This window comes from Podarcis tiliguerta (genome assembly GCF_965153285.1).
Source record: "Podarcis tiliguerta genome assembly, chromosome: 8".
NCBI lineage: Eukaryota > Metazoa > Chordata > Lepidosauria > Squamata > Lacertidae > Podarcis > Podarcis tiliguerta.
The window spans coordinates 80,242,919-80,263,259 of record NC_139541.1 but is presented as its reverse complement, the minus strand read 5'-3'; the positions used below and the strand labels follow the sequence as shown (position 1 = coordinate 80,263,259).

Here is a 20,341-nt window from a genome sequence, read left to right as displayed (position 1 = left end):
AAATTCTGGTGCCAGTAAAAAACCCCACCACGGTGGATGCTCTAAGGAAACAGAGAGAGAGCTCTGTTCTGCAAAAATCAGTGCCTGAGACAGTGTCGTTTTCCGTGTCACGTGTGAAAGCGTGGAGCTGCTTGTGATGGTGCCGTGAGTGTGTCCTGCCACCTGCCCCAGTTCCCCTCCCGTGTTTCGTCTTGGCCCTTAGTTGCACAATTCCTACATTGCAGTGCAGCAAAAGGCTACGGAAGAATCCAATTTTATTTCATCTCTGAAGCAGCAACATCCTTAACACACGTTGTCACAAATGTACAGTGTTCTCATGCATCCAGCCCCCGTGTGCCATATTATTACACAAAGGAGGGGACGGGGGGGGGGGGGAGAGACGGAATAATAAATATGGGGAGAAAAGAAGGTGACCAGGAACCAAGAGGAGAGCATAGTGCAAAACCTTAAAACTAGCACAGTTCCCCCCCCCCCCCCACTTCAAGCTAAACATTCTCCTGTCCCTTCGTTAGAGACGAGTCCTCACACACCTTTTGGAAGAGGCAGGGAACAGAGGTCCGCCACCTACTTGAGGGGGGAAATAAGATTTACAGCTAAACACCACAATCCCAAATAAATTACCAACAACCTTGTGTATGTGCGGCAGTGTGGAGCAAGAAAGGCTTGGTGCTGCCACCAGGTGCCAGAAGTGAGGAAGTGCAGGTATAAGTCATTTTTGTTGCCGGTGGCGCGAACTTGAGACGTGCCTGGTTTTGCAGTCTTCTCCAAGGTCCCGCCTGGGCCTTGGGGCAGCTACCCAGAGACCGTCCTAGTCTTAGCCCAGCCAATCCCAGGTGTGAAGCGTGACTCGGAAGCACGGCCTACAACAGATTCCGCCGATGGCCGAGCGTCCTCCAAGCAAAACCGGAATCCGAGTCCAGTCCTCTTCCATCAGCCGCCCCTCCGCCGACTGCCCTTGCGCCAAACTCCCAAGGGGGTGGGTGGGAGCCGGTGCAAAGCAGCCATGGGTCATTGGCGCGGCAGTCGTGATCCGAGGGGGAAGCGTCGCCACGTTGGCTCAAAAGGGGCAAGCGGAAGATGCACCTCCAGGAAGACACTTGCCACGAAGGAATCCCCCCAGCCTTCACCTCTTGGAAACAGTCATGTCTGAATCGGAGACTGGGGAGTCAGAGATGGGGGGCTGACTAGAAGGGCTGGGAGGCAGGACTCCTGGGCTCCTTCCCCGACAGGGATTTAAGAGGTTAAACTCCTGAGGTTGCTGGGGTTCCTGGATCCTACAGCAGCTCCCAAATTTTGCCCCTCGCGCTTGAGGTGGAGCAGCCTGAGGATAAAAAGTGGGAAGGAGTTGGGGGTCGAGAGGTCTTGGGGGGTCTCTGCCGGGTTCTCTTCGGCCACTCGTGGCCCTTTAGGAAATTCCTCCCTGGCTGCTACCAGTAATGTGAGCTGGGTAGACCAGTGCAAAGCGAGGCAAGTTGATAGGCAGGGCTCAGACTGTAGGGAGGCAAGGCCCCGGGGATTGGCATGGGCTCGGCCATTGGTTCAGGCAGCATCCGGATCGCAAAGGGTCGTCTTCCTTGCCAGGGCACAAGCGGAAGGGGGCTTTCAGCCCTCTGGGCCCCAATCTCCCTTCTGGGGGCAGCTCGCAAGTGATAAAGGAGGTTGTCCCGGGCGCCTGGCAAGGGCAGAGCGGACTGAGCAGCAGCTGTTGGGCACAAGGGTCTCCCCCCTCGCCGGTGGCCTTCATGCCACCTCCACCAGGCTCCGAGGAGAGGCATCCAGGGCAAATCTGCCAGTGCATAAGAGCAGGTAACCCACCTTGACGATGCAGGGCCTATGTACCTGGGAAGGGAAAACAGGCTGGTCAAGACAGAAGAAGGAGAGAAGGAAGCCCTTGGGTTTCAGGGAAAAGGGGGAGCCAGCGGGTTTGAGACCCAGCGGATCCCTGCTGCTGGAACCACAAGGGACCGTAAGTCATCCCGCTTGTTGTAATAATGGGCTGAGCTTCTGGGCAGACGGGGCCACTCCAAAAAGGCCCTGCCTTCCCAGAAACCTCAGCCGAAGGACACTTATTTGAAATAAAACTTGGGAGGCGCCCTAAACCCCTGGGAAGGTTTGCTTTCAGGTATAATAATAATAATAATAATTTTTATTTATACCCCGCCCTCCCCAGCCAAGGCCGGGCTCAGGGCAGCTTACAAGCAATAACAAAAACAAGTTGAATGAATACAACTTAAAAACAAAATTAAAATACAACATTAAACTATTGAAACATTAAAATATTAAAATGTAGCCTCATCGCAGGAGAAGGAAAAGAAAAAAGAAAGAGAAGGAGGGAATCAAATTGGCTCCAAGTCAAAGGCCAGGTGGAACAGCTCTGTCTTACAGGCCCTGTGGAAAGAAATCAGATCCTGCGGGGCCCTGGTCTCATGAGGCAGAGCGTTCCACCAGGCCGGGGCCAGTGTTGAAAAGGCCCTGCCTCTGGTTGAAGCTAATCTAACCTCCTTAGGGCCCGGGACCACTAGGGTATTGCTATTTATGGACCTTAAGGTCCTCTGCGGGGCATATCGGGAGAGGCAGTCCCGTAGGTACGAGGGATCCTGCTTTCTCTGTGCTCAATCACTCCTACTCTCACACAAGCCATGCCTGGGTATACCACTGCAAGGCCGGGTGTCCTCACAACTCAGTATTCTGCCCTAAAATTAAAAGGTTCCTGCCCATGGAAAGCTAGCCTGGCACACTAGATTTCTTCAGGAATGGATTGGTCCTTGGTGGTCCTCAGCAGAGGATGACAGAGAACAAACTGTGAAGAACTGGCACTCACGCAGAGACGGAGCAGCCAGCCTCCCACGAGGTTGCCTACAATGGGCTCAAGAGGACAAAACGGCTGGAGAGAACTGGAGCAGACAATTCTGGGCCGGCCCGTCCAGGAGGCAGGCCGAGGCAGCTGCCTCAGGCGACAGAATCCAAGGAGCAATCTTCAGGCGCGTCTCCTACCGCTGGGGAAGTGGTTGCAGTGGCTCCTGGGTTCTGGCAAGATCTTGCGAGAGCCCCGCGAAATTCTACGGAGACTTCTGGGACCTCTTGCACAATACCGTGACTCTAGGAAGGAAGGGTTTGGTGGGGGCTGCGAAACGGGACGGGGCGCCCTGGTTCTTGGCAAGCTGGGCCTTTGTCCTCACTTTTAGACGTAAGAAAACAGGGAAACTCTTCGGCCTAAGCGGACAGGCCCGTTGGCGCCATATTATTCCAAAACCATGTGCCACAAGAAAGGCTATTAAATAAATGGCAGCTTTTATTGCCGTTAAATTTATTTATTTCACCTCGAGGTCCCAGGGGGTGGTTACCTGATTAAAACACTGCATTAAAAACAGTTCAAAACGACTTCCAGTCCCCAAAATTAAGCGGGCCCTAAAAATATACACCCCAGGTGTCAAAGGCCAGGGTGCAAGACCATCCTCCCTAAGCTGCATAATGGAGGGGGGGGTTCCACACTTTAGGGGCCACCACAGAGAAGGCCCACCCCACCCCCAAGCCTCTGAGGGCATAGGGACAACCAAGAGGGCCCCCACTGCCTAGCTCGGCCCCCAAGAAGACCTGTAGGGAAGGAGGCAGTTTTTCGGGTATTTAAATCCCTCTTCTGCAATCAGTGCTCTGCCCCAACCACCTTCCAATTGGGCTGTGTTGCCCCGTCTCTGCACAGGGCTTTCTGTCAGCCGGGGGGGGGGGGGTAAAAGAACACGATACCAGAAGAGCTGGGAGCGGAAGGCCGCTCTCAGGCCAAGCAAGCACTGGCTTCAGGTGAGCAGAGAAGAGGGGGAAAGAGAGAGAGAGAGAGGTCTGTGTGTTCGCACATGCGCGATGATGGCAGCCGACGTACCCTAGAAAAGAGGAGCAAGTGCCGGTACAGAGGTACCACAAGCGGGTATTCACAAAGCCGAGATGCCATGGTGCCGCCTTGCTGGAAAGAGAAAGCAGAAGTCAGCGGGGCAGAGTGCCAGGCAACTGGGGGGCGGGGGCGAGTGGGGAGGTGGGTTGGGGGAGAGACCAGATCAAAGCACAGCTCCTTGCTTCCTCTGTGCACAAACTAGCCAGAAACCCCCACACCCCCCAGCTGCCATTTGTGAACAGACCCTTGTCTTTTTTTAAAAAAAATATATATATAATTTTTATTCAATTTTTCCGATATAAAATTAATACAGTTCATACATCTTTTTTGCATCCATTTTTTTTTTGACTTCCCTCAACTTGACTGATACTCCTTCCCTTCTTAATTTCTTACACATTTCTAAAACCTTCCATCTATTATTTTTATAAATTAAGTCTTATTTTACTCATAGTCTAACATTTCTTCTTACAGAGCTTCATTAAAGCTTACAAGCGTTATTTGATTTTCACTTAGATTATGCATATACTCTGTAAACTTTTCCCAATCTTCTATGAATCTCTGATCTCGTCGATTTCGGATCCTTCCTGTCAACAGCCCCTTGTCTTTAGGGAACCAAGTTTCTAGTCCTGTTGGAATTAAACCTTTCCCATTGCCTTTTCAAGAAAAACCAAACAAACCAGGAAGTCTAATATTTGAAGCACAAAAGCAAAGTCGCATAAGAGAATGTGAATAAGCTGCACCCACCCCCCCTTTCCAAAAATAAAATGCAAAATAGATTCTGGATGCGGAACTTGGGGGGCGCGGAAGGTTGAGCCCCAGAGACAGAGGACCCCAATTTTGGGCAGACTAGAAAGGGTCACCTCCCCTCCTCATCCAGAAGGGAGCCTAAGCTTGTGGGGCGAGAGGGGGGGGGACACACATCCCTTTCCCTCCCCCACCTCCTCCATGAGGTACGGCAACCTGCAGAGTCAGGCTTACATTTGCCAGGCGCTCCACGCAGCACAAGAAAGGGTGGGTGTTGCTGGGGGGCCAGCAGGGGCTCCAGCCCAGAGAAGCTGGAAGGAAAAGAGAAATGTGGGGGCCAAGTTTCCTTTGTGGGGGGGGGCGGGGTGTTGGTGGTGAACGGGTGAGGAAGGGAAGGACAATGTACAGAGAAAGAGGCTAGCCTACAAGGCATGCGGGAACAAGCCGGCAGGCGTGCTGGGCAAAAGAAGCGGCCCGTTGCCATGCGCCGCACATCACATGCTATGCTTCCCTCGGCGCACAAAGGCCAGCAGGCTTCCCACTCGACCCTTGGCGACAGACAGCTCTCATGAGCTGTCATGGCTCACTGTGATGGCCTGGGATTCGGACTCGGATGCTGAACCTGAGGGATCCCAGCCTGCACAGGATTCCCCGCCTCCAGAACCAGCTGAGCCGGGGCTGGGGCCTGAGCCTGAAGGGTCCTCACCTGTGCTGGATCCTCAGGTGCAGGCACCAGCTGAGTCTGCTCTGGCTCCTGAAGTGATGGAGGACCCATTGCCTGCAGGTGCTCCACTCTCAGCCCCGTCAGGGGAAGCTGAGGTTGCCTCTGGGTCCAGTAACCCTCCAGCCTCTCCTGAGCTGCAGAGGCTCAGGGCAGAGAGGCGGAGGGAACTAAGTCCCCGCAGGAGGATTGCTCGCCTCCAGGCCAGGAGAGGCGAGTCACCAGAGGATCGGGGCTGCCCCATGCCTCGGGGCACACAAAAGCCGGCCAGCCCAGTCCCAGGTTGCGGGAGCAACATTGTTGGTAGCCTGTTCCTGCCTGAACCCTGTCCTGCTTACCTGTCGGAGCTCCCGACCCGCCCTGGCTCACTGCTTGCAAGCCTGTTCCTGACTTCACCTGACTCCCTGCCCTGCACCCAGCTTCAGCTACTACGGACTGCCTCCCCGTTGCACCTTTGACCACGGACCGGACTTGGACCTCGCCTCTCGGGTAACCCACGGGACCAGCACACTCACGTACAGACAGAGCTGGGTTTACTGGCGCATCGCGCCAGGGCGCCGGCCTCTCGAGGCACCCCAGCGAGTGGGGCAGCTACACAGCTTTGCCGGCGGCCTCCCCTTTCCCTCCAGAACACCCAGCAGCTGCGCCCCATCAACCATATGGCTGGTGGGCATGCAGCTTGCCACACCTAAGAACCTAGGAAGAGGCCTGATGCGCCAGGACAATAAAGTCCCCATTTGGTTCAACACCCTGTTATCACAATAGCTAACCAGATGTCCCAAGCAGGACTTCAGTGAAGAAGAAGAAGAGTTTGGATTTGATATCCCGCTTTATCACTCCCCTTCAGGAGTCTCAAAGGGGCTAACATTCTCCTTTTCCCTTCCTCCCCCACAACAAACACTCTGTGAGGTGAGTGGGGCTGAGAGACTTCAGAGAAGTGTGACTGGCCCAAGGTCACCCAGCAGCTGCATGTGGAGGAGCGGAGACGCGAACCCGGTTCCCCAGATTACGAGTCTATCGCTCTTAACCACTACACCACACTGGCTCTCACAGTGCATGAACAACTCTTCCCCATCTGAAACTCTACAGCGGAGGCAGAGCATAGAAAAGACCCTGCAAGTGTCCTGGAAAAAAGGGAACATCTCATCGCCCCTGGCAAGAGCACAGTGGCCATTTTTGGTGTCGTGACCTCACGTGATTTTGCGCCCATGCCTTGTGCTTTTCTCAAGGCCGCAATCTCGCATGGTGCGCCCCCCCAACACACGTTTTTGGGTGCCATGCCGTTGTGCGAGAGCATAGCTCCGAGAAAAATTGTGTATTTAGGGCTCCCTGATCTTGCATGTGACTTGGGCAGGAACACAGATGGGAAGATGTGTGTCCTGGTTTTGAGACTCGGAGGGTATGCCTGGATACCTGAAGGAGCGTCTCCACCCCCATCGTTCTGCCTGGACACTGAGGTCCAGGGCCTTCTGGCGGTTCCCTCGCTGCAAGGAGCCAAGTTACAGGGAACCAGACAGAGGGCCTTCTCGGTGGTGGCGTCCGCCGTGTGGAACGCCCTCCCACCAGATGTCAAAGAGATAAACGACTACCAGACTTTTAGAAGACATCTGAAGGCAGCCCTGTTTAGGGAAGCTTTTTAATGTTTAATAGGTTATTGTATTTTAATATTTTCTTGGAAGCTGCCCAGAGTGGCTGGGGAAACCCAGCCAGATGGGCGGGGAATAAATAATAAATTATTATTATTATGCTGGTAGCCATTGACAGAGCTCAGACTGACCAGTCACGCACCTGCTTCTCTGATGAGCGAGAGGCAGGGTGGAGCGGGAGTCTGTGAGGGAGAATTTTCAAGGGTTGGAGCACCCAGAAGGGGAAGCGAAAGGAACAGAGCTCAGAGTGTCACCGATAGAGAACCCGCAGGGAAGGCAATGGTTCCCCTACAGCTTTCCAATTTATGCCTGTTATGTACTGAGTTGAATAGGATCCAGACTGCAGCAGTCTGATTGGTCCTAGAACAATAGGATCCAAATTGCAGCGGTCTGATTGGTCCTAGAACAATAGGATCCAAATTGCAGCGGTCTGATTGGTCCTAGAACAATAGGATCCAGAATGCAGCAGTCTGATTGGTCCTAGAACAATGCAGCAGTATGATTGGTTGGCAGGAACCACCCAATCATGCTCCAGATATAAGTGAATCCACAACCTGATTGGCTTACAGTAGAATTCCGGAATTAGCCAATCATGTGCAGCCCATTGTGTAAATAATGTATATAAAGCAGATACTTTGAGGGGACATTCATTCATTCCTCCTCACCACTATGAGCTGAATAAAGAGCATGAAATCACTTTGCGACTCTGAGTATATTTCAATGCCCTTCCATTCTGGGCTGCTGCTAGATTGGCACAGGGTGGGGGTCAGCTGCAGGCTCCCTCCTCGCCCCAAACCCAGTCAGGGAGGAGCTGGGCCTATAGATTCAAGCATTCAGCCTGCTGGTGGATCTGGCGATGAACAAGGCAGGGGGTGGGGGGGTGACCCCACTGCGTTTTAAGCAGCTCATGTGTACATAGCCTCAGAATCAGTGGGCTCAAGGTGGCCAAGGGGTCTGCTCTGAGTATGCGCCATACACCCAAAGAGCAAAGAGACGACTTTATAAACAATCACAGTTTCCTCCAAAGGAATCCTGGCAGCTGTAGGTTGTTCAGGCTGCTGAGCGTTGTTAGGAAACCTCCCTGTTCCCCGCCCCCCAAGCTACAGTTCCCAGGGTTCCCTGTGAAGAGGGAGAGATGGATAAACTACCGTATTTTTCGCTCCATAAGTTGCACCTGACCATAAGACGCACCTAGTTTTTAGAGGAGGAAAACAATACAAAAAAATATTCTGAACGAAACAGCGGATGTATGATTTTTGTGGTTCATGCTATGGCCACAGGCATGTGATTTGACAGTGAGTTTGGGGTAGCCCAATGCAAAAATCCTGAGGATCCATGTGGATCCCTGCTTTGTAACCACGTTTTCGTGCCATTGCGACCCCAGGCAACAATGGGTGCATGATTTTTTGGGTGCAGGCTGTGGCCATGGACATGCTATGTGATCTGATGGTGAATTTGGGGTGACCCAATGTAAAAATCCTGAGGATCCGTGGGCTTTTACCTCCCCCCTCCCAGACAGCCTTCTTTAGCGTCCCTTATCTCCCTCCCAATCCCTTACCAATCAGCTGCTTCCTTTCAACACTCCCTTCCCTCTTGTTTGCCTTAGTGTCTTTTCCTTAGCTAGAGCAGTTTTTTGCTCCTCCTTTTCTTCTAATTTCTCTCCTCATTGCTTTAGTCTTCCTGTCTCCTCTCCCTACAAGTTTGCTGTCTTTACCTCCCCCCTCCCAGGCAGCCTCCTTTATTACTAGCGTCCCTTATCTTGCTCCCGATCGCTTGCTGATCAGCGGCTTTTTTCAACACCCACTTCCCTCTTTAAATAATAATAATAATAATAATAATAATATACTGCCCTATAGCCCATAGGTCTTAAGGCAGTTCACAGAATGAAATAAAAATATAAAAACCACAGAATATGTAATCAAAATAAAAACAACAACAGGTCTAGCAGCATCCTGAACAAGCCACAGCTCCCAGAATCCTCTGGGGGAAGCCACCATGACTGTTTAAATTAGTACCATAGTGCTTTGGATGTGTGGTGTGAAAAAACTATTTCTCTCTCTCTCGAGCGCACCTCCTTTCAACTGCCAGCCGTCACCAATCCGGTTCCCTCCGGACGTTTTGAACCGCGACTCCCACCATCTCTGACTGTTGGCCATGCTGGCTGAGGATGATGGGAGTTGTAGTCCAAAGCCCCCGGAAGGCGCTCAGTCCGTGCGTGCGGCTGGGGCTGAGCTCCCTGCCTTGCTTCTGGGCACAGCGCTGGCCTTGGGGCATGTGCTTCTTCCAAACCGTGGAAGGGAAGGGGGTGAAAGAGCTGGAACCGAAGGGGGTGGTCAGCAAGCTCAGGGGTCTGCCAGGAATGCAAGCTGGGCGTGGGGCTGCAGGCAGGAGGAGGGAAGGGGCTCCGGTGAAACTTGCCTTCCTCAGCCATCGGCCTCATCCCTTCGATCTGCTCCTCCAGGCGTTTGATCTGAGCTTCCAGTTCCAAATTGCGGCTCTCGGCTTCCTTGAGTTGGCTGGGCAGGAAAAGGCGAGATAATCGGTGTTTGATGCAAGAAAAGTGAGAAGCCTGGGAGAAGGACTGATCTACTCGTTATTTAATGTTATTATTACCGTATTTTTCGGTCTATAAGACACACCAGACCACAAGATGCACCTGGTTTTTGGAGGAGGAAAACAAGAAGAAAAATATCTGAATCTCAGAAGCCAGAACAGCAAGAGGGATCACTGCGCAGTGAAAGCAGCAATCCCTCTTGCTGTTCTGGCTTCTGTGATAGCTGCGCAGCCTGCATTCGCTCCATAAGACACACATTTCCCCTTACTTTTTAGGAGGGAACAAGTGAGTCTTATAGAGCAAAAAATACGGTATTTTATATACAGTCATACTTCATGTTACATCTGCTTCACGTTACGTTCTTTCAGGTTACGTCCTGCGGCAACCCAGAAGTACCGGAAAGGGTAACTTCCGGGTTTCGCCGCTCGCGCATGTGCAGACGTGCAAAATGACGTCGCGCGCATGCGCAGAAGCAGCGAATTGCAACCCCCGCGTGCGCAGACGTGCCGCTGTGGGTTGTGCTCTTTTCATGTCGCGAACGGGCCTCCAGAACAGATATATATTTTCCACAGAATTTACAACACATTCGAAATTCCTATCAAATAGTCCAGTAACTTTGAGATCTCCCCTCCTCCAGGATTTCCCCAGTTTCCCAACGAACGGTGCATATTCTAGTTATTCTGCACCTGATCTTCTCCACACTGTTTTCAGATACAGCGGTGCCTCGCAAGACGAAATTAATTCGTTCTGCGAGTTTTTTCGTTCTACGAGTTTTTTCGTCTTGCGAAGCACCAATGTGTATTGACGGTTTCCCATAGGAATGCATTGGCGGTTTAAAAAAAAAGGTGCAAGATGTTTTGTCTTGTGAAGCAAGCCCATAGGGAAATCCGTCTTGCGAAGCAACTCAGAAAACGAAAAACTCTTTCGTCTTGCGAGTTTTTCGCCTTCCGAGGCATTCGTCTTGCGAGGTACCACTGTATAAGTTTTACTGCTATTCTTACCCTGAAGCGACTTGCGTTATTTAACTTTATTAAAGCTCCACGCCACCCTTCCTGCCGACGGAGCCCAGGAGCGGCAAACACAAAGCAGTAAAACAGTACAATTAAGAAAGAAATCCCACTGAAAAATGGTTAAGAACAACTAAACTAGGTTTGTTTTCCATGCCCTATTAACTAATCATTTCAGGATCTTTCAGCCTTCATGTGCCTGAGGGGATTGGGCCCATTCACCCTGTCTGCCGTCTAACGTGGAAAGTCCAGCTTCCTCAGACTCTATTCATTCTTCGTGGAAACATAGGAGGGCCTCCTCCAAATTCCTGCCTTCCCACCCTTCCCCCTCTCTCGATTGGGATAATTCTCATGGAGTAACTCTGGAATGAGAACATCCAAATCGAGGGAGGGAGAAAGTGTGGAGAGACAGAGATTTGGAAGAGAGTGTCATTCGAGGAGAATTAATGGAGGTCAAGGAAGCTTACCTTCCTGCCAGAGTGGTACCTATTTATCTACTTGCACTTTGAGGTGCTTTCGAACTGCTAGGTTGGCAGGAGCAGGGACCGAGCAACGGGAGCTCACCCAGTTGTGGGGATTTAACCCACAGCGCCACCCGCATCCCTTTAAAGCATATTTTCAAGCAGTTTATTCAGCGTAGTTCAGGACAAAGAAAACATGCCTGCTCTCTTTCATGTCCAAGTAAAAGCAAAAGCTATACACAACGGAAGTTCTCAGCAGGCTGTGCTGGAAGTAAACAGACGTGACATACAACAACTCCACATGCCCACTCTTAAGGTGGAATGGAACATCAATATCCTAACAACCATAACCCTCACCTGGCAAAGGTCTGGTTGGCCACCTTGACCATGCTGAGCTCTTGACACAGCATCTCGCGGCTCCTCAGCTCCTCTTCAAGTGCCGACTGCAACTCTAGGAAAGTGGCCACATCAAGTTTCTGCCCATCTGGGAGTTTGCATGCCTGGCAGGGAGTAAGACGGAGGTGTCTGTGAAACCTCAGACACTGAGGTGCCTCTAGGGTACCAGCTCAGGCTCTCCACCGCCCCATCCTGACTCCAGTTGGTCCCCCAACCTACCAGCTCCTCCGGGGTTTGCTTGGGGGTCTGCTCTGGGGGCAAACTCCTCTGGCTGCTGTCGACCTCCATTCTGACGTCCCCGCGGCCTCTTTCCTCCGGCTCATTCTGTCTGAGAGAAAGGGAGAGCCTCACGGACCCAATCCTGGCAGGGTCTCCACGTTGCCCCAGGACCGTTTTGCCCAGGGGTCAACTTGGGACCAGGGACTCAGCTAGGTAAAGGTAAAGGGACCCCTGACCATTAGGTCCAGTCATGACCGATTCTGGGGTTGCAGCGCTCATCTCGCTTTATTGGCCGAGGGAGCCGGCGTACAGCTTCCGGGTCATGTGGCCAGCATGACCAAGCCGCTTCTGGCGAACCAGAGCAGCGCACGGAAACACCGTTTACCTTCCCACTGGAATGGTACCTATTTATCTACTTGCGCTGGGGTGCTTTCGAACTGCTAGGTGGGCAGGAGCAGGGACCGAGCAACTGGAGCTCACCCTGTCATGGGGATTCGAACCGCCGACCTTCTGATCGGCAAGTCCTAGGCTTTGTGGTTTAACCCACAGTGTCCCCCGCGTCCCCCAGGGACTCAGCTACGCAGGTGCAAATGTAACGTCTTAAGTGTGTTTTAAGCGCATTACACAAACATGACACCAGATGGCGATGGTGAGCTAATGCAAAATTCAATATATATTTTAAAACTTTTTTTAAAAGCATGTTTTTCTATCTAGGTCTAGATTCAGCCTAGGTGTACACCTGCCACCTTCTGCACAGGTGAAGGGACCCCTCTCCTTTCCTGGTGTCCGGCTACCTCAATTCCAGGGCCTGAAACTGGCTTCTGACACCAGCTTTGGGGTTCCCAACCCAAGCTCCCCCCGGCACCCCAAAGGCATCTTACTTTGCTGCTGCCGTGTAGGTGTACGAATACCCCACGAAGGGCAGGTGTACCCCGAGTGGAGAGCTCTCCATCACGTCCGACAAGGTTTCCTAGGAAAAGGGAGACACAAGCACACAGAGGGTGGGTGGGTGTTTGGCGGGGGGTCAGTTCTAACCAGAGCAGCAGCAGCAGGCTGGGCATAGCGCCCCCTACTGGCAGTGCTGGATTTACATACAGTGGTATCTCAACCTTGGGTTCCTCAACGTCGTCAGATTACGGCTCCCCTCATTCCTAGCCAGCATGGGCAGTGGTCAGGGATTATGGAATTTGTAGTTCAATAGAAACTGGGGGATCAAGGCTGAGAAAGACTGCACCAGGTTTTCTGCAGCGGACTTTCAGGGAATGCCATGGGCCGGCTGGGGGCAGAGTAATAGTGGGAGAAACCAGCTGGGGGGTGGACCAAGGGAAGAAGGCTCAGAGCCAGGGGATTGGTGGGGGACAACAAAGAGTAGATGATGAGATACCACAGGGGAGAAAAAGAATCTTTCTATATGCAAGTACAGGACACTGACAAACTGGAACGTGTCCAGAGGAGGGCGACCAAAATGGTCAAAGGCCTGGAAACGATGCCTTGTGAGGAACGGCTAAGGGAGCTGGGCATGTTTAGCCTGGAGAAGAGGAGGTTAAGGGGTGATATGATAGCCATGTTCAAATATATCAAAGGATGTCACATAGAGGAGGGAGAAAGGTTGTTTTCTGCTGCTCCAGAGAAGCGGACACGGAGCAATGGATCCAAACTACAAGAAAGAAGATTCCACCTAAACATTAGGAAGAACTTCCTGACAGTAAGAGCTGCTTCCTGACAGTGGAATTTGCTGCCAAGGAGTGTGGTGGAGTCTCCTTCTTTGGAGGTCTTTAAGCAGAGGCTTGACAACCATATGTCAGGAGTGCTCTGATGGTGTTTCCTGCTTGGCAGGGGGTTGGACTCGATGGCCCTTGTGGTCTCTTCCAACTCTATGATTCTATGATTCTACAGCTGCTAGAATAGTGATTGCTGCTAGGTGGAAGTCACAAACTATACCCACAAAGGAGGAATGGATTTGTAAACTAAATGAATACTGAATTTTGGCAAAATTAACTGCTATGATAAGAAATCTGTCAAATTAAAAATGCTTTGATGAATATATTGCTAAAAAAAAAGATATGCTAATATGCCTAGATTAAAATGTGAAGTACTGGATGAAAAAAAATTAGTAAGGAAAGATAATAAGAATATATAGATGATTTGAGAAGGTTGTGGAATGCAAAGATTATTGTAAATGATATAATGTGGAGGAAATCAAGGGGGGCGGAGGGAAGTGGGAGGAAGGAGAAAAGAATACAGTGATACCTCAGGTTAAGTACTTAATTTGTTCCAGAGGTCCGTTCTTAACCTGAAACTGTTCTTAACCTGAAGCACCACTTTAGCTAATGGGGCCTCCTGCTGCTGCCATGCCACCGGAGCACAATTTCTGCTCTCATCCTGAAGCAAAGTTCTTAACCTGAAGCACTATTTCTGGGTTAGCGGAGTCTGTAACCTGAGGTGTATGTAAGCTGAAGCGTATGTAACCCGAGGTACCGCTGTAATATGATGGATCGAGGAAACAGAAATGTAAATGTATGGGGGGGATGGGGAGGAAATGGAGTTGGCTTTGGTACATCTGTATTGTAACGTAATAAGTGAAAACCAATAATAATAATAAAAAGAGTAGTCAGAGGGAGAAGATGGGGAAGAGGAGGTGTTGGAAGCGGAAGAGGGAACAGGGCTTGGTGAGCTGGGAGAGTGTGTGGCAGAGAGCAGTCCAGAATCAGAGGCAGAAGCAGAGGCTGGAGAGGAGCAGGGCCAAGAGGTAGAGATGAGTCTGGCAGGTGTTTCCAGGCCTCTCCTGCGTCAAGCTCCTCTCCCCACTTGTCTCCCAGAACCAGGAGAGGCATGAAAAGAGTGGAGGAGAGGTTGGCTGCAGGCAGGCATAGTCTTGGGGGGAAACCCTGGAGGGGAGGTGACTTAGATGGCTGTGGTGAGATAGGAACTTTTAGTAGGGTTGACATATTTCAAAAAGTGAAAATCCGGACACAAAAGCTTGGGGGGTGGGCAAAGTTGTTGAACTTTTTTGGCGAAATCACACAAAAAATTGACGTTTTCAGGAAAAACGGCAAAAACGACACTGCCAACATGGGTTGCCCTATGTATGGACTTCCCCAGACATATGGCAACCCTACTTTTAGTCTCGGCAACTGATTCAAGGGGTAAGAAAAAAAATCCAAACTCTTCTAAGACCTACTGGGAATGAGCTGCTGTACTCATTAGGCCTGACACTCAGCCAAATCTGTGAAGATTGTGTTTTTGCTGTCGTAAACTGCCAAGTTCGGGGCAGGACTCTGGGGCGGTTCCCTGGGCCCCACCTAGGAGAATAAACAGGAACCCCCTCCTCACTGCCCCATACCCAGTAGGGCTGGCTCGCCACATTTTGAAACGAGCGAAGCAATGGAAATTATTGTCCAAAGAGCGGGATGAGGAAGGTGACACCTCTGTAGAACCATCTCAAACCCCGGAGTCCACAATTACCCGTAAGACCCTCGTACCTATGGGACCACCTCTCCTGGTATGTCCCACGGAGGACCTTACGGTCTTCAAACAAAAACATCCTGAAGGTCCCAGGCCACAGAGAGGTTAGGCTGGCCTCAACCAGAGCCAGGGCTTTTTTGGCTGTGGCTCCGATCTGGTGGAACGCTCTGCCACAAGAGACTAGGGCCCTGCGGGACTTGACATCTTTCCGCAGGGCCTGCAAGACAGAGCTGTTCCACCAGGCCTTTGGTCAGGGCACAGCCTGACCCCCTCCTTTGGCAATCTTCTCAGAACTTTAGCCCTAATGGTTGCCATCAATTTGATTTTAATTAATTTTTATAATGAAATGATTTTAGAATGTTGTACTATTTTATTGTTGTTAGACGCCCTGAGCCCGGCTTCGGCTGGGGAGGGCGGGATATAAATAAAAATTTTTTTTATTATTATTATTATTACCTAAACGGTGTTTCTCAGATGAACTGGCACTTGGGGGGGGGGAGGAATCGGGAGTAGAGGGGGACAAATAAAAAGTCACGTACCCCTCCCCCGCTCACCATGTCAGTGAGACAGTCATCCACCACGTCAAAGTTGCAGGTGTCCGTGGCGTTGGCAAATTCGGGCACGAATGACGGCACACAGTCCCGCAGCGAGTCCCAGTCCATGCCCACAAAGAAGGGGTGCTCCTGGAAGTCCCGGACTCCGTTGCGCCCCAGCCGCATCTCCCGGGGGCAGATGAGCCCTTCGATCAAGGCCAGAGCTTCGGGAGGGACGTCAGGAACCGACGGAGGGAACCGGAAGTGCTCCTTCGGAAAGGGGAGTTTTGACAATTGGCAAGGGTGCCCAGGGAGAGATCTGGGCCCTGGAGAGGCAAACCCACACAGACACCCAGACCTCTGCCCCTCGCTTACTTTGAAATGGATTATCTTTCCGTACGTCTCCACCACGGAGTCGGCAAAGAAAGGAGTGTGGCCGAAGAACATCTCGTAGGCGAAGACCCCAAGGGACCACCAGTCGCATTCTGTGCCGTAGGAGTGGGCACCATCTTCCACCGCTTGCAGGATCTCAGGGGACAGGTAATCTGGGGTGCCCACGGCTATCGTTGAGCAGACCTGCCACACACAGAACATGTATCTGTTTGCTGGTTTTTGGTGTTTTTTTGCTGGAGTAGGGGTTTCCTACACTTTGCCGTAGCTATGTACATTTTGGCACATGTTTCTGAGCACAATTCAAAGTGTTGGTGCTGACCTTGAAAGCCCTAAATGACCTCAAAGGCCCAGTATACCTGAAGGAGCGTCTCCACCTCCATCGTTCTGCCCAGACACTGAGGTCCAGCGCCGAGGGCCTTCTGGCGGTTCCTTCAGTGTGAGAAGTGAGGTTACAGGGAACCAGGCTGAGGGCCTTCTCGGTGGTGGCGCCCGCCCTGTGGAATGCCCTCCCATCAGAAGTCAAGGAAATAAACAACTCTCTGGCTTTTAGAAGACATCTGAAAGCAGCCCTGTTTAGGGAAGTTTTTCATGTTTGATGTTTTATCATGTTTATAATATTCTGTTGGGAGCTGCCCAGAGTGGCTGGGGAAACCCAGTAAGATGGACGGGGTATAAAAATTATTATTATTATTATTATTATTATTATTATTATTATTATTATTAATTATTATTATTAGGTGGAGAACTGTCCTGAAAATTCAAAGAAGTGCAAATTTCGGAGGGTGTCCATGTTTCAGTTTTTGTATTGTTAATAATAATAATAATAATAATAATAATAATAATAATAATACACCACACTGCCCATGTAATCGGGTTGCCCCAGCCACACTGGGCAGCTTTCAACATAATAAAAACACAATACACATCAAACGTTAACAACTTCCTTATACAGGGCTGCCTTCAGATGTCTTCAAAAAGTTGTGTAGCTATTCTTCTGTTTGACATCTGATGGGTGGGTGTTCCACAGGGCGGGTGCCACTACCAAGAAGGTCCTGTGCCTGGTTCCCTGTCCCTAATCACGCCCACCCCCAATTCAAGTCTCACCGTCCCGTCTTTGCGGAGCTTGAGGCAGGAGCCAAAGTCCCCCAGCCGGATATGTCCGCATCGGTCCAGGAGGATGTTGTCTGGTTTGATGTCTCTGTTGGGGAGTGGAAAGAGATAAGTGAGAAAGGCTGGAGACAGGGAAACTGAAATGAGGAGTCCTGGGGAAGTAGAGAGGGGCTCAGTCCCTCCTCAAAGGCCAGCCCCTCTGGCAAGGCTCATAGTTGTTGTTGTTGTTTAGTCGTTTAGTCGTGTCCGACTCTTCATGACCCCCTGGACCAGAGCACGCCAGGCACTCCTGTCTTCCACTGCCACCCGCAGTTGGGTCAGATTCATGCTGGTAGCTTCGAGAACTACACTGTCCCACCATCTCGTCCTCTGTCGTCCCCTTCTCCTTGTGCCCTCCATCTTTCCGAACATCAGGGTCTTTTCCAGTGAGTCTTCTCTTGTCATGAGGTGGCCAAAGTATTGGAGCCTCAGCTTCACGATCTGTCCTTCCAGTGAGCACTCAGGGCTGATTTCCTTAAGAATTGATGTGTTTGATCTTCTTGCAGTCCATGGGACTCTCAAGAGTCTCCTCCAGCACCAGAATTCAAAAGCATCCATTCTTTGGCGATCAGCCTTCTTTATGGTCCAGCTCTCACTTCCATACATCACTACTGGGAAAACCATAGCTTTAACCATAGCTGTCGACGTTTCCCTTTTTTAAAGGGAAATTCCCTTATTCCGAATAGGATTCCTCGCAAGAAAAGGGAAAAGTTGCCAGCTATGGCTTTAACTATACGGCACTGCTCATGGTTACTGAACAGCAAAAGAAGGAAGCTCTGCACATGCTCAGAGGCATTGCCATCCGATGTTCCACAAGGCATTTCTGTCCAGAGCTGGGGCCCAAATTAAGACCTACTGCTTTGTTTAATCAGCAGCATTTGGGGCTATTTAGGTGAGAGGAAAGATAAACATGAGGTGGTTCTTTGGGGATCTTTCCTGACCCCCTCCTCTCCCCCAAAACATGAGCAGCGGCAGTCAATTCCCTGTCGCAATGAATAAAACAAAGATTGGGATATCCAAAGAAGAAAAACATCTCAAGATTTCTCCCCAAAACAGACAAAGTGGAGGCACGGGAACTTACTGGGGAGGGAGTTCCGGAGGTCACCACTGGAAAGACCCTGTCCACAGTGTGGGGCATTCTCCGTTGGGGTCCCAAGATCTAACCCTACAAGCCTCTGTCGGGGTTTCCGTTGCTTGGGGGATTCCTCCTTTGAAAGTGGCTCCGCCCTCAATACCCCCCCCAGCGCCCCTCCCTCGCTCTGCCCCCCACCCCACCGGCAGGCCCCTCTGCATTCCCAAGCCTCAGCCGCTCATGTGGTTTGGAGGGAAGCCCAGCTTGTCTTGCACAGCCTGAGATGAATTAGGCGATTATGAATCTAGGACAAATTTATGGCTGTTTTGGCTCGTGGAGGAGCTCTGTGTGCGAGGGGGGGCGCCGGCCGGCCTCATGGACCCAGCAGCTGGGGGCGGGGAGGCGGGCGAGTCACAAAAGACTCTGGAATTCTTGCCTGGTCCTCCCCACCCCACAACCCCTCCTGACCCCATAGACGTTCCTCTGCCCCCTCTGGAGCAGGCTGCAGAGTCAGGAAGGGGGGGGGGAGCCTGGCAGAGACCTGCAAACTGAAAGAGTTTGCTTTGCAAGGGGATTATAGCCCAGAAATTCCAGAGGCAAAAGCAAGAAAGTGGGAGGGGGTTGATCTGTCCCCCCAACACACACACCCCACACACTCTGCCTTCAATATTCTGCTTCTTCGAACACTGCGATGGGCAAAGGAGAAGGGATTGGGGGGGTTGAGGAGCTGGCGGCAAATCGGCGTGGAACTCCAAGGAGAAAGCCCCAGTGCCAGGTTCGAGTTCTGCCCATTCTGGAACGCAGAGCTGGGATTTAGGGTGATACGGAAGGGGGGGGCATGTCTCCTTCACCTTCTTCTTTGCTACAATATATCCATTTATTTCCAATTGTCAATGTCAAAAGGGACTAAAATCTATAAAATTCATAGAAAATCAACATGCCAATTTGCTCAATTTCTCTAGGACTCCATGACACCTCCCCTGTCCTCCATAATCCCTCAAGCAAGGTGTCAAGACCCTAATCCTGTCAAATCACTCTGCCAAGCCTTTCCTCTGAGCAATGCCAGGTGGCAGACCGTGCATACATGGACCATTGTCTTCTCATCACCGGTACTCAGGATGTGCTTCTCTGCGCATATCTCCAGCTCTGCATATTCCCCCCTCCCTCCTCCATATGTTAATCCTGTGTAACCCAACCTCTTCTTAATGTATTCATGATGTAATCTGTGTAACCCAACCTCTTCTTAATGTATTCATGATGTAACTGGGATGTATTTTGCACTGTATTCTGGGACATGGAGGGAAGTTTCAAAAGTTCATGCCACCCCTTTCTCGCGCTTCAATCTCGCCTTGAACCTGTTGCGCAATAAACTGGGATCTTCTGCAGTTTGCTCCTGTCTCCGGCTGAGCTCATTTTCCTCCGCAGGGACCCGTGGAATTAGTCCGACGAGCTGGGTGACAGAGCAGCCTCGCACCCAGATTTTACCGTAACAAGGGTGACTGATTGGGCGGGGGAGGGAGGTGAGTGAATGGAGAGCAGGGAGCAGGCAATAGGATGCAGACTCGAACCCTCTATCCCAGGGGTCAGCAAACTTACCGCGTCTCAGATCGGTGTCTCTAGCGCCGATCGCGCGTCGGGCTAAAGGGCATGGGAGCGCATGCCCATACGTGTGCGCAAACACTATTTCTGGTGCACTTCCGGGTCGGAGGAGCACCGGAAATAACACATGCGCACAAGCTATTTCTGGTGCTCCTCCGACCCAGAAGTGGGCAGCCGCATAGCACCGGTAAGAGTGGGCAGCGGAGGTCATCGCAGGCCGGATAAACGAGTCCCTTGGGCCTTATCCGGCCCGCGGGCCTTAGTTTGGGGACCCCTGCTCTATCCTCTATCTAAGCAAGCAAGATGCATGAGCAGAGATTGAGGGCATATTCTAGCCCAGAGGTTCCCCCCAAAATTACTCAACCCCACCCTCTTGGAAATCTACCTTCTTTGAGCCGTGACAAATCTGCCTTCTTTTACGTATCTATATTTCTACCTACGACGTCTTGAAAGATAATTTAACAAGTAGCTCAATCCCACGCATAGTCCAGTCTGC

General features: G+C 51.3%; 1 protein-coding gene across 10 annotated transcripts in view; it reads right to left on the bottom strand.

Moving 5' to 3' along the window:
* Positions 1 to 237: 237 nt before the first annotated feature.
* The window catches only part of DMPK (DM1 protein kinase), a 65,919-nt gene continuing 45,815 nt past the window's right edge, over positions 238 to 20,341 (bottom strand). Inside the window, exons 6-15 of one of the 10 annotated variants that reach the window (XM_083455024.1) lie at positions 17,130 to 17,223; positions 16,008 to 16,208; positions 15,639 to 15,902; positions 12,516 to 12,604; positions 11,635 to 11,743; positions 11,377 to 11,519; positions 9,416 to 9,513; positions 4,865 to 4,941; positions 3,878 to 3,958; positions 238 to 1,839 (exon numbers count right to left, since the gene is read on the bottom strand). In XM_083455024.1, coding sequence (XP_083311150.1) covers positions 1,741 to 1,839; positions 3,878 to 3,958; positions 4,865 to 4,941; positions 9,416 to 9,513; positions 11,377 to 11,519; positions 11,635 to 11,743; positions 12,516 to 12,604; positions 15,639 to 15,902; positions 16,008 to 16,208; positions 17,130 to 17,223 — 1,255 coding nt within the window. In that variant the 3' untranslated portion in view covers positions 238 to 1,740. Of the gene's footprint in view, positions 1,840 to 3,877; positions 3,959 to 4,864; positions 4,942 to 9,411; positions 9,514 to 11,376; positions 11,520 to 11,634; positions 11,744 to 12,515; positions 12,605 to 15,638; positions 15,903 to 16,007; positions 16,209 to 17,129; positions 17,224 to 20,341 lie in introns of all 10 variants that reach the window. The other 9 variants (XM_083455021.1, XM_083455025.1, XM_083455023.1 and 6 more) reach the window with 9 other exon arrangements.